This window comes from Lepidochelys kempii, chromosome 5 (genome assembly GCF_965140265.1).
Source record: "Lepidochelys kempii isolate rLepKem1 chromosome 5, rLepKem1.hap2, whole genome shotgun sequence".
Classification (NCBI taxonomy): Eukaryota; Metazoa; Chordata; order Testudines; family Cheloniidae; genus Lepidochelys; species Lepidochelys kempii.
In genome coordinates this window covers 33,925,901-33,942,930 of record NC_133260.1, presented here as the reverse complement: position 1 = coordinate 33,942,930, position 17,030 = coordinate 33,925,901, and the positions used below count along the sequence as shown (strand labels likewise).

Here is a 17,030-nt window from a genome sequence, read left to right as displayed (position 1 = left end):
ACTCTTAAAATTTTTCTTTCGAAAGTCTACAGTATTTTAAATTGTACAAAACATAAGTTACTTATAAAAGTTCTTTAGCTATATAAGAACAAACAGCATGTGACAGTCATGCTGCTTAATGCACCACTAAAAGGCACTCACTCAGATACTATGACGACGAGAGTGGTACAAGCACCAATATAGAACAGATCTTCCACTGTTCTTTGTCACACTAGCTCCACATTACTTAGCTTTTCCTGTGCCCCTATAATACACCAGACACTTTCTTTCATTCCTGCCTTATTGCCAGTTAGTGAAGTAAGGCAAAATCTTGCATCTTCTTACTCATGCCCATAATCTGTGGGATTACTGCCATGAATAGGGATTATGAATCCAAATAAAAGTTTTCAGTTCAGTTTTGCTCTTTGGGCTACAGAAAAATGCCACGTAAATTTAAAGGTATTTTTATTAATAATAAATATAGGCCTGTTTTCTCCCTTGTTAGATAGTGAACACCACAAGACAAGCATTCAGAGAAGTAAAATTTAAATCCATCAGAGTAGTGCTGAGAATTTGAAAACTGTCAGAGTAGCACCTAGTAATGACAGCAAGTCACAATGAGTTTTCAAATTCAGATCTTCTGCCTTTAAAAAAGAGACAAAACATTCAAGGCAGCACTAAGGCAGGAACACGTCTCATTCAGAAGTACTTTCCAAATGCCATACACCATAAAAATTTAATTTTTGTCACCTTAGTGAAAGGAATATGGTGGTTTACTTCGGTATGGTATACCCATCAGACATCCTATATTAGGGCATAGTCTGGAATCTTCATTCCCAAATCAGGATGCATTGCCCATTTTATAACATATACAACCTGTAATGTTATGGATTAGTTAAGACTCAGATTTGATGGGAAATGTGAGTCAGTTCTCCAAGGCAATCAAATTAAGCTAATAAGCAGTAAATTGAGTTTTTCCTTTCCATGTCCTGTATCAATATTCATCCTGCAATGATTTCATCTAGATCACTTAGTAGAAAAAGTCATTTTTACCAGGAGCCTATTAACTTGGATTGATATTGTTCCAAAACAATCTGAAAAAAGTTACTCTTATTTTGTTCTTTGTGGAACAGGAGTGGGATTTCTGCCAAAAGGTGTTACTGTATACGCCAGACCTTCCTGATCCAAGGGCTAATTTGCTTGCAAGGAAAAAAATATACAAGAAAATATACTATAAATCATTTGTGGAAAAAAAAAAAACTGACCTGCAGTTACTCTTGCAATACAGAAGAATCTGTAAAATATTTTCATCCATAAAAAAGCATTTTCATTCATTCATTAAAAAACAAGTTTAAGAGTAATTGAACTTTAAGGCACTCCAGCTGAAGATCTGATTGGACCACAGCCATTGTTTGTGGCTCAGAGGGTTAGTTCTGTATTCCCATCACTATTGTCTTCAATCTTTGTCCTTTGTGAGTTCTGTAATTTCATCAATATCTTCTACATCCTTTGTCATTTTTTCATATTTTCTCTTGAAGAAGCCAAGCTGAAAGAAGTTTTGAAAATAGTTTGTCAGCTATGCATATAGTCTATTTTGTGCTGCCTGGTAACGAAAGGTACTAGGATTAGAAGATTGCCACATGCCATTTAAAAGTACATTTCTCAGCTGATAAATTTTTCTGTCAGAACTTCTTTTGGATGAAAAACTAATTTTTGAGAAAAACGGAAGTTATCTAAAATTTTCAGGTTGTAAACTGGGTTTTTTTTTGGCAATCTTCCTCCTCAAAAAAAAAAAAATGTTTTTATGAAAGCATTTTTTTCCCACTTTCATCAATACTTTTTGGTGGAAGAAAACTCATTTCCCTACCAGCTCTCATTAGCAAGCTGTTAATTTAAACCTGATTGTTGACTCGCACAGTAGCTTCTTCAAAAAAAGAAGAACGGAAGGAAATTCTCTAAGGCAGGCGACATGTCTCCACTCACCTCCCCCCAACCTTCAGGTTCAAGTTGCGATGCTGTGTAGCCCCAAACACAAATCATATTTAAAAAAAGAGCTGCTGCTTGGTGCAATCAAGTGCCAAAGCAGCAGAGCTATGCAGCCAAGTGTCTTTATGCCGAAGCATAGGATCTAGAAGAGCTCCCCAGGGAGCAGTTGCCTTGATGCGCCAGGGAGCCCTTTAAACACCAATGCTTTGGCGCAGAGACAATCTGTTGCCTTTCCCAAAACCAGACACCCTGCTTCTCCTTAGTCCTGCCATTCCCTACCCCCACAAGCCTCTTCCTTTGTCCATCTTCCACTCACCCTGCCTGCCTCTTGCATATCCTTGATCATTTTCCCATCTTTCCTCAAAGTCCACCCCTATCCCTCCTGCTGCCCAGCCTGCCCACTTGGAACATCGGAGGTATGTGCAGAGCACAGCTTGAGAGTCATGGAGGCAGGCTGACAGCATATCAGAAACCGAGGTGCCATGGTTACATAGGAAGTCAAGTCAATGCTTAACCGTTCTCTGCACCAGTTTCCTTGTCTATTAAATGTATTATTATAATTTTCCATAATTCCCAGGGCTGCTGTAAGGATCCCTTGTTAAGTACTTTGAGATCCTCACACAGAAGGTACAATACTAATAAAAATATTTTCCTCCCCAGGTTGCAGATAAATGATTGTTGACATGATTACACAGTAATTCCTAAGTTTATAGCCTTGGTGTATTCAGGCAGGAACTTCCGTTGGTTGCTTTTACAGATAGAAATATCTACTCACCTTCCATAAAACAGCAACCAATGCTAACAGCAATAGGAGTCCTGCCAGTATACTTCCTATCACAACTCCGACTGGTACCTCCGCTTTCTCCTCAGGCTTCATTATTGTCACTGGGATCTGAAAACAGACAGTTTTATTTGTTGTGTATCAATATTAATATTAAAGAAGTTTTTCTAATCCCCTGGCAAAAGGCTGGAGGGCTGCACCAGAATTATTGTCTGATTTGCTGGTGTTAATAGTGATTTCCGATTGTTATAAATAGATATTTGCATTGTGGTAGATAGGCACCCCAGCTACAGATGACGGCACCATTATTCTAGGTGCCATACGAACACATAAGATGGTCTATGCAGAGCCCACAGACCAAAGACGAAGAGTAATCTCGTCTTCATCACCTCCTTCTCCTTCCTTTAACGAGAATCCTTCTGCAGTGAATCTACACACTGCAGACAGAGACCACTGCTAGATAAATCACATACTCACAAAGACTTGGGGCTGGGACTAGGACTGGGATGGTGCTGGTCCTCCATCTTCACAAAACAAAGCCCTCTGCTACTTCAGCTAAAAGAGAACTAGTCCAAACTGACAATAGTAGCCAGTAGTACACAAGGCGGCAACATTATTTGCTCAGTGTGCTGTTGTTGCCAAGAAGGCCAATGGCATTTTGGGATGTATAGGTAGGGGCACTGCCAGCAGATCGAGGGACGTGATCCTTCCCCTCTATTCGACATTGGTGAGGCCACATCTGGAGTATTGTGTCCAGTTTTGGGCCCCACACTACAAGAAGGATGTGTTAAAAATGGAAAATGTCCAGCGGAGGGCAACAAAAATGATTAGGGGACTGGAACACATGACTTATGAGGAGAGGCTGAGGGAACTGGGATTATTTAGTCTGCAGAAGAGAAGAATGAGGGGGGATTTGATAGCTGCTTTCAACTACCTGAACGGAGGTTCCGAAGAGGATGGATCTAGACTGTTCTCAGTGGTAGCAGATGACAGAATGAGGAGTAATGGTCTCAAGTTGCAGTGTGGGAGGTTTAGGATGGATGTTATGAAAAAAATTTTCACTAGGAGGGTGGTGAAACACTGGAATGTGTTACCTAGGGAGGTGGTGGAATCTCCTTCCTCAGAAGTTTTTAAGGTCAGGCTTGACAAAGCCCTGGCTGGGACGATTTAGTTGGGGATTGAGCAGGGGGTTGGACTAGATGACCTCCTGAGGTCCCGTCCAACCCTGATATTCTATGATTCATACACACGAAAGTCCACACATTATCTTCCCATCCCAGCAGGCAGATGGCTTCCTGCTCTTTGCCTTCAGGTCTTAACAGCCTACTTGGAACTACTCTAAGATCTGTACAGTTCTTCCCTGCCCTTAATGTTAGCCAGGTTTCCACTACCAGTTCTTAGCCTGAGGAAGCAGCAGCAGCAAGAGGAGATGGGTCAAGTTGGAAGGACAGAAAAGGTGGAATTATGCTAGGATCTGTTCTTCCCTTGAGTTCCCAGACACTGCCATGTTTCTCACTGGTCAGACGATCTCCTACTATCTGAATACAGAGCCCCCAAAATAGCTGGAAATTAACTCGTTTCCAAGTTACAGCTACCAAGGAACTAGTTAGTTGTGCATGGATTAAGTCTGATTATAAATTTGGATGGATATTTACAATTGCTATTATAGACCTATTAGTCTAAGGTTTATAAACTTCACATCTGGTTAATACTACTTGCAAGTGTCAGGAACTTTAAACTTTTTGGAGGCACATTTTAATTTTCATGTGCGAGTAGTTAATGTTTATAAAGAGTTATAACGGGAACAGGTTTTGCTTGCTGTGAAACCTGATAAACTACAGCATTGCATTTTTTCAGGGTTGCTTGCTCTCAGCTTTGCCTGGTGGAATTTAGTCTCAAGCTTTCTGGGAAAGCCACGCGGACACGTCAATGATTTAAGACGTTACCATTGGAACCCTGTTATTGTGTTAGGTGTGGCTACGTGTATCCATTTCACTGCAACAATCTTCATGCATTTTATAACTGAACAGCCACAATAATGATTTTAGCAGGTAAACTTTCTGTACTTTGTTCTCAACTGGCAGTGCTTTCTAACTGGAAAAAATCTGAAGATTTCTCATACAAGTACGTCTGAAAAGCTTCTCCACCCAATTATTCAGGGACAACGTTCAATTCATTTATGCTGAAAACAAGCTTCTCTAATTTGCAATGGGGAAAAGCTGCTTGTATGTGATGGCTGGCTGGTACGATTACAGATATTAAAATAACGCTGAAGCTGCCTCCTTTGAAAAGTCACTACATGCAAATGGCATTCTCTAAGGGACAAACTGTGGCCCAGCTTGCATTGTGGCACAAGGGAGTAAGGGGCCATAAGATACCTTAAATATCTCAACAAACTATCTCATCAAAAAAATCCAAAGATTTTTAAATTATTTGGTAAGGGATTTGCAGCCAGGCATGCTACCATCTGATGTGGAAAGGGGAAAATTTGAGAAGTGAGGGAAAGAGATGGAGAAAACCTGAATTTACATACAAACCTCTGGTGGCAGGGAGACTTGAGGGTCCAGTTTATTTGGAGGAAATGTTCTTTGAAATAAAAATACTGCAAACTAATATCTCCCCCCACCAACCACTACAATATGGCCCAAATCACACCTGCAATATGAACCGTTCAAATAAGTGTCAAAACTTCCACTGAAAATCAGTGTGACCAGGATTTCACCCTAAAAGGGCTAGAAATGGGTTTTTGTTTTTGTTTTTTTTCAAATGATGTGGAATCACTAAAAAGTGGAGTGTACACATACACTCTTCCAAATATTCATTCTGCACACCATATATATTTTTCTAATTCTCTATTGAACACACGCTGCTGTAACTGAACCTCTTATAACTCAATTGTGGATCAAAGTTTTATAGTGCAGGATACATAAAGGATTACTGTAGATTAGGGCTGTGAAGCAATTAAAGAAATTAATCGTGATTAATCGCATGATTAAAACAATTAATTGCACTCTTAATAACAGAATACCATTTATTTAAATATTTTTGGATGTTTTCTACATTTTAAAATATATTAATTTCAATTACACACACAGTACTCACTTTACATTTTTACAGTGTACAGTACTCACTTTATATTTATTACAAGTACTTGCTCTGTAAAAAACAAAATAGTATTTTTCAGTTCACCTAATACAAGTATTGTAGTGCAATCTCTTTATCATGAAAGTTGAACTTACAAATGTAGAATTATGAACAAAAAATAACTGCATTCAAAAATAAAACACTGTAAAGCTTTAGAGCCTGCAAGTCCACTCAGTCCTACTTCTTGTTCAGCCAATCAAGTTTGTTTACATTTTTGCAGGAGATAATGCTGCCCACTTCCTGTTTACAATGTCACCTGAAAATGAGAACAGGCCTTCTCATGGCACTGTTGTAGCCGGCATCACAAGATATTTACATGCCAGATGTGCTAAAGATTCATATGTCCCTTCATGCTTCAACCACCATTCCAGGGGAGATGCATCCATGCTGATAACAGGTTCTGCTCGATAACAATCCAAAGCAGCACGGGCCAATGCATGTTCATTTTCATCATCTGCGTCAGATGCCACCAGCAGAAGGTTGATTTTCTTTTTTGGTACTTTGGGTTCTGTAGTTTCCTCATCGCAGGGTTGCTCTTAAGATTTTTAAAAGCATGCTCCATACCTCATCCCTCTCAGATTTTGGACGGCACTTTAGATTCTTAAACCTTGGCTCGAGTGCTGTAGCTATCTTTCAAAATCTTACATTGATACCTTCTTTGCTTTTTGTCAAATCTGCAGTGAAAGTGTTCTTAAAATGAACAACATGCTGGATCATCATCCGAGACTGCTATACCATGAAATATATGGCAGAATGTGGTTAAAACAACAGGGGACATAAAATTCTCCCCGAAGGAGTTCAGTCACAAATTTAATTAATGCATTTTTTTTAAATGAGCGTCATCAGCATGGAAGCATGTCCTCTGGAATGGTGGCTGAAGCATGAAGGAGCATACGAATCTTTAGCATATCTGGCTTGTAAATCCCTTGCAATGCTGGATACAAAGTGCCATGCAAATGCCTGTTCTCGCTTTCTGGTGACACTGTAAATAAGAAGAGGGCAGCACTATCCCCTGTAAATGTAAACAAATTTACAGAGATTGGCTGAACAAGAAGTAGGACCGAGTGGACTTGTAGGCCCTGAAGTTTTACATTGTTTTGGTTTTGAGTGCATATGTAACCAAAAAAAAAAAAAAAAAAAAAATTTACATTTGTAAGTTGCATTTTCGCCACAGAGATTGCACTACAGTACTTGTATGAGGTTAATTGAAAAATACTATTTCTTTTATCTTTTACAGTGCAAATGTTTGTAATCAAGAAGAATATATACTATGATTTCAATTACAACACAGAATACAATACATATGAAAATGTAGAAAAACATCCAAAATATTTAATATATTTCAATTGGTATTCTATTGTTTAACAGTGTGATTAAAATTGTGATTAATCATGATTATTTTTAATTGTGATTAATTTTTTTTGAGTTAATCACGTGAGTTAACTGTGATTAATTGACAGTCCTACTATAGATACACAAGAAACTTACATTCATGTAGGATAAATTTCTTAAATCACAAATAACATTTTCTACAATCAGTTTCCTGACCTTGTTTTGCTGGTGTAATTAATGTATAAGAATTAAATTAGGGTAACAACAAAAGAGAAAGACATTTGATAGATTATATATATATATAAAATCTAGGACACTCCAAGTATCATGCTAGTCCAGGGGTGGCCAACCTGAGCCAGAGAAGGAGCCAGAATTTACCGACGTACATTGCGAAAGAGCCACAGTAATACATCAGCAGCCCCCACATCAGCTCCCACCCTCCAGCCCCCAGTGCCTCCTGCCTGGTCGCTGACAGTCAGCACCTCCTGCCTGCTGCAATCAGCTGTTTTGCATGCGCAGAAGGGTCTGTGGGGGAGGGGGAGGTGCAAGGGCATGGCAGGCTCAGGGGAAGGGGTGGAGTGGGGGCAGGGCCTCAGGCAGAGCAGGGGGTTGAGCAGTGGATACTGGAAAAGTTAACATCTGGCATACTGGGAAAGTTAACATCTGTAGCTCCAGCCCTGGAGTCAGCGCCGATGCAAGGAGCCACATATTAACCTCTAAAGAGCCGCATGCGGATCTGGAGCCACAGGTTGGCCACCCCCGAGCTAGTCCAAACACTGGCATCTACTGTTTTGGGGATACTGTGAAATTCTTCAAACCTACAAATATACTCTCTCTCCTTTTCAGCAGCTTGCCCTGAACTGAATATATGTTGAGTACAAATGGACCAATTTAGAATCTCTTTACAAAGTGCAATGTTTCATGGGAACATTGATGACAAAAAGTAGTACCGTGCTTTGGCCTTATTTCCACTTGGAGATAGGTCAGTCAATAACTGCCCTAGTACGTATTTAATTGGATTTTCCATTAGCTGAAATTGGGTGCTGATGCACATCATCATCACCAAGTTGACGCCCTTATTAGCTTGTTTCTCGAGTTGCATTCCAATCCCCAAAGGCCTTGAAATAGATCTACTTTTTGGATCTGATGGGCTAGGAAGTTCTCTAAAAGAAATACAAAACCAGTATTGCAGGTGAAGTAATGTCAACCCATACCCAGACCAAGGGAAGGAGAGGTTATTGTTTCTACTGCAAGGGTATTGTAACAAAGCATTTTCCCCAACACTATTTAAATTTACATTTTAGTGAATGAAATCCTTGGGAGGAAACATTCTAAACCATTGCAGTGTGTACAACAGAGAGTATTTAAGATAAAAGTCACTAGAACATCAAGATTATTAAATATGTCCATATTACATCCATTCTAAATTGGAGCATACTGTGCAACATGTTACAATGTAGACATGATTTTGGTCATCATCAGAACTGTGCAAATATTCACAATTATACCAAAATGCGCCTTTGCAAATAGAACTTAAAACTCATCTGAGTTTTGATGAAAGATTTCCTAAAGTTCATGAATCCAGGTTAATTTATTGTTTTATGGTAAAATCTATGCAAAATTTGACATTGTTTACATGAAACCAGTTGAAACTCAGAGGTTTCTACCAAGTTTTGCTGGTAGTTTCGGAGTTCATTCACAACAAAACTCAGGTGTGCAAGCTCAAATAAATTAAACAAACAGCGTTTGTAGAAACACCAGCCAGCTGAAACGGACACATTTTCAACAACTCTAAAACCAGACAAATGAATAAAACCAACTTAACATATTCAAGCAAATGAGCAGATTTTCTGCGGCCTCTCACACACCTCTCAGGGATATTAAAAATCAAATATTAGCCTTTAGACATAGTAAAATATAAAGAAAGGAAACACTTCCATTGAACAACACTCACAGTTAGGGTATTCTCTCCAATTACAAATAATTCTGGGTTATGTGTATCAAGTTCTGCATCTGCTGTCAGCTGTAACATCTGGAAAGTTGACTGCAATAGAAAAATAAACTTGTAAACGTCTAATCAAGCATTCCTATAATGAAGATGTTTTAAAATAATTCTCCTTAAGTGAATGATACTCTACAGCTGAAGAATATTATAGTATTACGAAAACTGGAAAATAATGCATAAATATGCCAGTAATGCAGACTTCAACCTTGCTATGCTTACTGTTAATAATTAAGACTTTATCTAAAAAAACCCCTATTTTCATCATACAGTTCAAAGAAAAGATTATATTGAAATATCTGTCATTGTTTGAAAACTTTTGCTGCTGTTTAGCTGTGAAGGTGGCTAGAGAATCAGAGGGAATGGGAGAAATGGAAAGGCAATATAGCACAGGACAGGGACATAGCTCTGGCCTTTAAAAGAAGTATAAAATGAGAGTGTGCTTTTCCCTTCCTTTTCCTCTGTCTCTCTATCCAACTTCTCTCTGCTTTTCTTCCCTTTACTTTTTGCTAGCACTATCTATTCTTCCCCACCCCTCAGCATCTGATCCTCCTCACTCTTTCAGGATTGAAAAAGGTACAAAATGGAATACTTTTTAAAAGTATTCTTGTGCCTGACCTAGAGATTCCATCTCCTTCCATTACTATTTCTAATCTCAGCAGAGCCTGCGCAGGAGTTCAAACATTACCAGTTCAGTATGACTGTGTTCCATGTGACATTTTCCACATGCGACCAACAGTACAGGGATATCAGTCTAAAAAGAGTGCTGTAGGAATGGGTGTTAGAGGAATGTGGTCAGAACTCCAACCACTGCACGCAGAACTGGAGAAGCTATCCCAGACGGGATAAATATTTGGTCCTTTTATCTCCTGAATCATCGTTCTCTTGTCGACTCCTCAGCACACTCCTTTCTCTTCCCTGCTTTACAGATGCATGCATACCCTTCATCCTTTTCGCACCAAATGCCTGTCATTCTAAATGACAAGGATTATGGGGGTGCATTGCCATCTATAAAAGGCTGTTCATGGTGGAGTACTGACAATCAAATGGAGGATATGTGGCCATGAGATGATAGGGAAAATTGTAACAGATTTTTTTCTACTAGAGAGAAGCCAGCATTACCTGCTACCTCTCCTGCTCTATCAAGGCACAGCCATTTACCCGCTTTTATTCTGACCTTCCGTATATCTAAAACAACATCCAAATATTCTTGGTTCAGCTCATCAAAAAAATAAACACAGTCGTAAAAAGGACACTATCAAGGCAGGCAGATTCTTGATTCACACACTCTCATAAGCCTATTACACTATCAGTCTGACCTGAGGGCTTTTTTTTTTTTTTTTTAAATGGTTTCAGTATTGACGTTTACAAGAATCCTGCTTGTAAATTTCAATACCCCGTCACAAGACTTGGCAGACAGAACACAGACAGTACGTCATGTGCCTGACACAGCAAACAAACCCAGAGTGTTAGGAGCGTTTTGGTTGGTTGGCTAGCTGAGAAGCAGACATTGTTTCATTTCAGAGGGCTGATCATTTCTTCACGATTAGTGTTATGTCTTGGACGACATGTGGGAGTTTAAGATGTGACAGTCAGGGTTATTATTTAAACGATACTGTAAGCATACTGTAAAATTCAATCTGGGATCTGTTTTTCTTTGACAAGTGATTCTTTAAAAAACAAACAAACAAAAGGTTTTTATATATCTTTGTACTGAAATGTACACACCTTTTCTGAAGAAAAAAATTGGCAACACTAACAATAGCATTAAGTTCTGGGCTTTTGGTACTTGGAAATTATTAGAATGAATGCAATACAGGCAAGCGTGGCAGGATTTGATTAAAATCCATAGATATCAGTAAATGTTGATGTCAGCTGATGCACTGAAATGGATGAATAAAATATCCATCGGTAATGGATGGATGCAGCCTTCCCCCTGCACTTTGCACCTTCAGGGAATGGGTGTCTCAGGCCATGCACCAGCTCAGGGAGCCCTCTGCTGCCTTGCTGACATAGGAATTAGTGAGAGGGGCCATGACAGCAAGGCTGCAGTGGGTTCCTTGCACTGCTGCAGGTCCAGTGATATCCAGTCCCCGTAGGAACAAGGTGTGGGGAAGGCTGCGGTGCTGGTGAGGTAGATAAGAGACCCCTCTGGCCAGGGCTGCGAGGAGGACGACAAGCCCCTGGCCACAGGGAAGGCCACCCCACTGCTGAATAGGTTAAAATAACATAATAAAAATCTTAAAAATAAAAATAGATACACATTGAAAAAAAATGTAAAATAAATATTAATCCTCAAAATTGCAAAAAAATAATAAAAAAATCCTGACAAGCCTGAATAAAGGTTTGCTGCAGTTCAAAAGTGAAGATCATTTTTTTTTCAGAATATAATATGACTGCACAATAATTTATTGCATTGCTGTAGCCATGTTGGCCCACACTTGAAGAAGAGCTCTGTATAAGCTTTTTTTTTTTTTTTCTGATGTGTTGTCTTTTTCAGCTCTACAGAAACTCTAGTTTCTGGTTACTTGAGTTTATAGGACAGTCTGCAAAAGCAAACACCATGTGCCAGCATCGAGGAAGGTTTGTGTCACCATTGTAGCTGCAATGCCTCAGTGGGGTCTCTCTATTTAATATTTTAAATGGTTTGTTACACAGACTTAGCGTCTGTTTCAGCTTCAGTTGCAAATTTTTGATTTAGGATAATAGACAAAACAATGTCAACAAGAAGAGGAAGGGATTGCTATGGAAGGGGCGCTTTCAGTGTTAAGTTTCAAAAATATCAGCGAACATGATGTACATGGGTATAACATCTCCCATCAAAAAGGTACCCGATACTTACACCTGCAAAGGTCCCATTCCAGATTCTGGTAGACACATTGACAAAATACTCTCCTTTCAGTGTGAGGTCTTTCAGCATGCATGTAACTGTATTACAGTGCGTGTTCTTACAGTTCTTTCAGAGAAGGTGGGGTGGGGGGGAAAAGAGGTATTAGCGTGATTTTAAAAAGCATAATTCACTTTAACAAATACCACACTTTTAATTCTAAACTTCTTGGTCCTTGCTGAACAAGTTTCTTAACTTAGGTATTCTGTATGTATTAATTAAATGCTTGTTACTCATGCTAAAGCCCCCTCCTTATCTATAGGGCAGATACAGTATGAACAGTGTAAGTGAAAGCTTACTCATACTTCACCACCAACATACCTCAGCCCTAACCCAGAGGGATCTCCTCCAGCAAGAGGTCTCATTTCACACAGATTCTTAATGTTGTAAGCATATTTTAATAGTTATTTATGAGGTTTAGATTAATTTAGTCAGCATTAGTGATCTCAATTGTCCAAGCACTGCAGCAATATTAATAGTCAGATGGTCGCTGTAGGAAAACCTAAAATAAACTGAACTAGACAGACACGAGCAGCAGAAAGACCAGAGTTTAAGTGAGCTGCAAGGAGTAATATTAGGGACTGTTCTGTGAAAAAGAGAACCATTTGCACACACACAATACATGCATGGACACAGGGTAATATGTAGTGGAAAATGGGCTGTGGTTATTGTGCAGAAATTTTAGCTGTAGAAAGAAAAAAATACATACAGAAGAGGAGGAAACAGCAACACAATACAATGATAGGCCCCTATGCTGCATTGTGATGGTGGACTGCTGAGCCAGTGTGGAGCACCACTGATGCCAACAGGGCCCTGCATGGCACAGAGAGGTCTGGCTAAGTGGATTACAGTGCAGGATTGGGACCACCAATATTATAGTCACAGCTTTTCCTTACTAGTTCTTTTGCAGCTCTGAAGTTTTCTTCCTTGAAAGATGCAGAATAAGATGTTTTTCCTATTTGCAAAGGATTAATCTTTGCATCACAACTGACACCTTGAGCCTAAAAAGAAAATGCAGAATTATGCTTGGTGGAAGCATAACGGTGATTTTGTGTGTGTGTGTGTAAAAGATCATGCTTTTTGGAAAATACTGATAATGTATTAATTTCCTTTACAATTCAGAATTAAATTGATTTAAAATGTTTTGGTAATTCTAAAAGAACAGCTTATGTTTATCAAATTTTACAAACTGAGAAGTACATGACCTTTGACTTATGTGTAAGGTGTGAAATACTTTGAAAACATTGTCTGCACTAATATTGGACCCTGGTTTTTCTCAACATACATAAAGGAAGTGCATTCAGATAAGGTGAGTTTCCCTGAGGGCAATATTCTGAGTAAGTTCTGAATGGAGAATAATGAAGGAGCCTGTTCCATTCCTGGCAATCTTAACACCACCACATGCTTAAAACTAGTCCCAGACATGGAGCTAACTGTTGGTTAAACATTTAAGTTGAGATCCTGGTCCCATTAAAATCAGTGGAATAACTCCCATTTGGAAATCACTTACTTCTTTATGTTACAGATTTTAATTATGTGATCACATGTCGTTTTTTCCACCAGTCCTTGACAGGTACACTAGGCAATACTATTATCCCCATTTTTACAGATAGGAAATTGATCAACAGAGTGACTAAGTGACTTGCCCAAGACCATGTTGGAAGCCTGTGGCAGAGCAGGGACATGAATTCAGGCTCCTACATCCTAGGTTAGTGCCCCAACCATTGAAGCATCCTACCTCTTCCTCCTATCAACTAGGACTGAAAAGAAAGAAAGGGTGGAGATTCCCTGTTGTCAGGATGTGGGAGCCACTTTACCAGTGAATGGAGACAACATCAATACAAACATTAAAATGCAGTCTCAGGACATCACACCATGACTGCTTGTTGACTGTCTGATCCTAGGTCTCAGCTCTTATACCATTATTCTAATGAGTCTACGTTACATTTATTACACAAGTTACAGTTTGTAATTGATGTAGTTTAGTTCTTCACCTGATCTGTATCCAGTGCAGTTAGATACATCAGAGGATTGTTTCCTTTAGTCAACTGTGGACAATGGATTTTTACAGAAGCCACCTTTACTGGAATGCTTCCCGTTGTAATCTAAATAGAAAATAGCTAGTTATTAATTTATTTAGCTATAACTGGATACAAACAAATTATTGAGCTATACCAAGAACATCAAAATGCTCTAAGACCGATTAAAACTCGGAACTGGTTTCACTTCAATATTTTTGCCTATACCTATACTTATCTCTAACTGGGCAGTAATTGTATTATACCAGCATTCATGTAAAATAATTTATACCATATAATTTTGAATACCTGGCTGCTTTCAAAACAAAATAAAACCACTCTCATTAGTTGCATAAAACGCTTCTGGAAAAGCAAATATTTTGTTGCAGCCAATGACCTTCAAGATAGGTTACATTTACATTCCCACAGTTGTTACCATTAAATTTAGGTTTCTGCCATGTTGCATATTTGCAGCTAAACTTTTTCCAGAGTTACATAACCAATACAGTTATCAATAATCAGACTTGGTCATGTACTTCCTTGAACACTGAATACTTAGCCCTTAGCCAAACTAAAGAAATCAGTGTGTCTTCTTTCAACGGCCCAAATCCTGCAAAGACTTATGAATGTGCTTAACTTTATGTACTCTGAGTAGTCCCATTGATTTCTGTCTGCAGAGGAACTGATAGACTGACTTCACTGTTAACACATATGTAAGTCTTTGCAAGATCTGGGCTAATGTGAGCAACTGGAGAACCAAACGTACATAAGACTGCCCATCATTAAATGGGAATCTTATCTTTAAGCAAGTGAAGGCTGTGCATTATGGTGGTGAAGCATTCATCCTTCAGCTATTTAGAATCATTTTCCTCATCAACCAAATTCATAAAGCAGCAAAGTGAAACATACCAAGGACCATCTTTTTGTCTGCTCTTTGGGTACAGACTATAGATGGAAAGGCAAGATCTTGTCTCATCCCCAGAAATGTTTACTAACCTTCACTGAAAAATTGAATGCAGGACCAATCTCTTCAAAATTATTCACAGTGGAAGGAATATTACGATCAGAATATACTTCATAGAAATTTATGCTGGTAAGCCTGGTAATCAACCATAAAACAACAGATTTTTATTTGGCAGCTCTGTAATTGGATGCTTTTTGGTTCATTATAAATCAGTGAATCAGAGTTCAGAAGTGTAATAAGAAGAGATTCAAATTATTTGTACCCTTGTTTTTAGTTTAATTTAAAAAGTTGTTTAAGAAACAGGAAACTTCTTATTGGAGCCCAAATCTCGAAGAGGATTTGAAATATAGCGCAGCACAGCAATACCATGAAGTGGTAAAAATTTGCCACTGATGTTAAAATATACACATTAAACAAGGAGTATATTATTGCTGCTGTAAACAAAAAATAAATGTTTTTATCCAGAGATTTTTGGAAATTATGATTATTGAAAAGATAACAGATGAAAAGTTGCATACATTTTAACACTAATTGCTCTACAGAATAGAGGTGTTTTAGAAGAAAATATCTGTCATGGAATGGTACAAAGACGACAGCTGGTCAGCATTTTGGGAAAAAACTCCTGGATTCATCTTGCTGTTGGGACGTAGGAATTGGCACACTTGGTGAGGTGTCACATCTGGGTCTTTCAAGATATTGTAATAGTTTTTGCAAAATTGGGGCTGTTAAACACTGTATTTATGGGACAAATTATTCTAAAAATAATATCTCAGACCTTGTCTAAACTGGCCTATACTTGCAATAGTATGTAAGGTACATGTGGTTACACGCTGTAGTGAAAGGCAGGCTGCGTCCACACTCCCTGCAGCATGTAGCTACACGCACCAGTGAAAGGCTCTGGCATCTTCCCATTGCTGGAGCCTTTCACTGCGGCAGGAGAAGGCTCTGGCAAGGGAGACCTACTGAAGTCTTTTCCTACTGCAGTAGAAGACTGGAGACTTTTCCTGCTGCCTCCCCTCTGCCAGTCGTTCCCTGCTGTCAGATTCTTTTACTGAGGCAGGGAAACGCTCCAACTGTGGAACAAATCAGCGTAGACATGGGAGGCACGGCTTGGGTGCAGAGAGAGCTGTGTAAAGTATTACGTGAGGGTTCAGGTGCGTCGGGCACTCTACTCACTTAAACAGTGCCTCAGTGTTTACACTGCTACTTATATCTGTGCTAGCTGGGAATGCACTATCTGTATTCTACATGCCACCATACATGTAGAACTACCCTCAAATTCATTGTTGCTGTGCACTTTTAAGCAGATGCCACCTTTCACCTCAAAAGTTGAGTTTGGAGTGATTGCTGTTTTTTTCTATCAGTTTAAGTTTATACATTTCATTGGGATCGTTTGGCATGAAAAAAGCACTACAGAAAGTAAGATATTATATTTATTCCTTCACCTGCAGTTCGCTGCATGAGTACATCATATATCACCATAAATAGTTTATCCTAGATAATGAGGCTTTTCCTTGACCCCAAGCAAACTATCCATTTTGAAAAGGGCTTTCAATACATTTGAGCCAGCTATCCCACTACCGTATATACTGTACATTAATTAGATCATTAAAAACACAGCACTTTTGTTGGTGGTTTTTGTGCTGACCTAGCTAGAATACAGATGTTACAGCCAGCACTACCTATCTAGGTAATTATATGGTTGCCACCACTGCAGTATCTGAGCACTTATAATATCTGTACCTGGCTAAGTATGTATTTAGGGTCATATATGATCTTTTTATTATTTTTCTTTTTAAAAGCCATGCAATATTATACAAAGAGAAGATGACGACATTTCCTGTACTTGATAAAGCAGGAATTTCTAACAGCAGCCAAATAAAGAGTGAATCTAAGGTCTCTCAGAGGCACCTCTATGTTCTAATACCTTTGACAAA

General features: G+C 38.9%; 1 protein-coding gene across 1 annotated transcript in view; it reads right to left on the bottom strand.

Annotated features, from left to right (window-relative positions):
- Positions 1-427: 427 nt before the first annotated feature.
- Positions 428-17,030, bottom strand: part of ITGA2 (integrin subunit alpha 2) — an 86,695-nt gene continuing 70,092 nt past the window's right edge. Inside the window, exons 24-30 of the mRNA XM_073343916.1 lie at positions 15,126-15,228; positions 14,106-14,216; positions 13,008-13,112; positions 12,067-12,180; positions 9,177-9,266; positions 2,741-2,857; positions 428-1,525 (exon numbers count right to left, since the gene is read on the bottom strand). Coding sequence (XP_073200017.1) covers positions 1,436-1,525; positions 2,741-2,857; positions 9,177-9,266; positions 12,067-12,180; positions 13,008-13,112; positions 14,106-14,216; positions 15,126-15,228 — 730 coding nt within the window. The 3' untranslated portion in view covers positions 428-1,435. The remainder of the gene's footprint in view (positions 1,526-2,740; positions 2,858-9,176; positions 9,267-12,066; positions 12,181-13,007; positions 13,113-14,105; positions 14,217-15,125; positions 15,229-17,030) is intronic.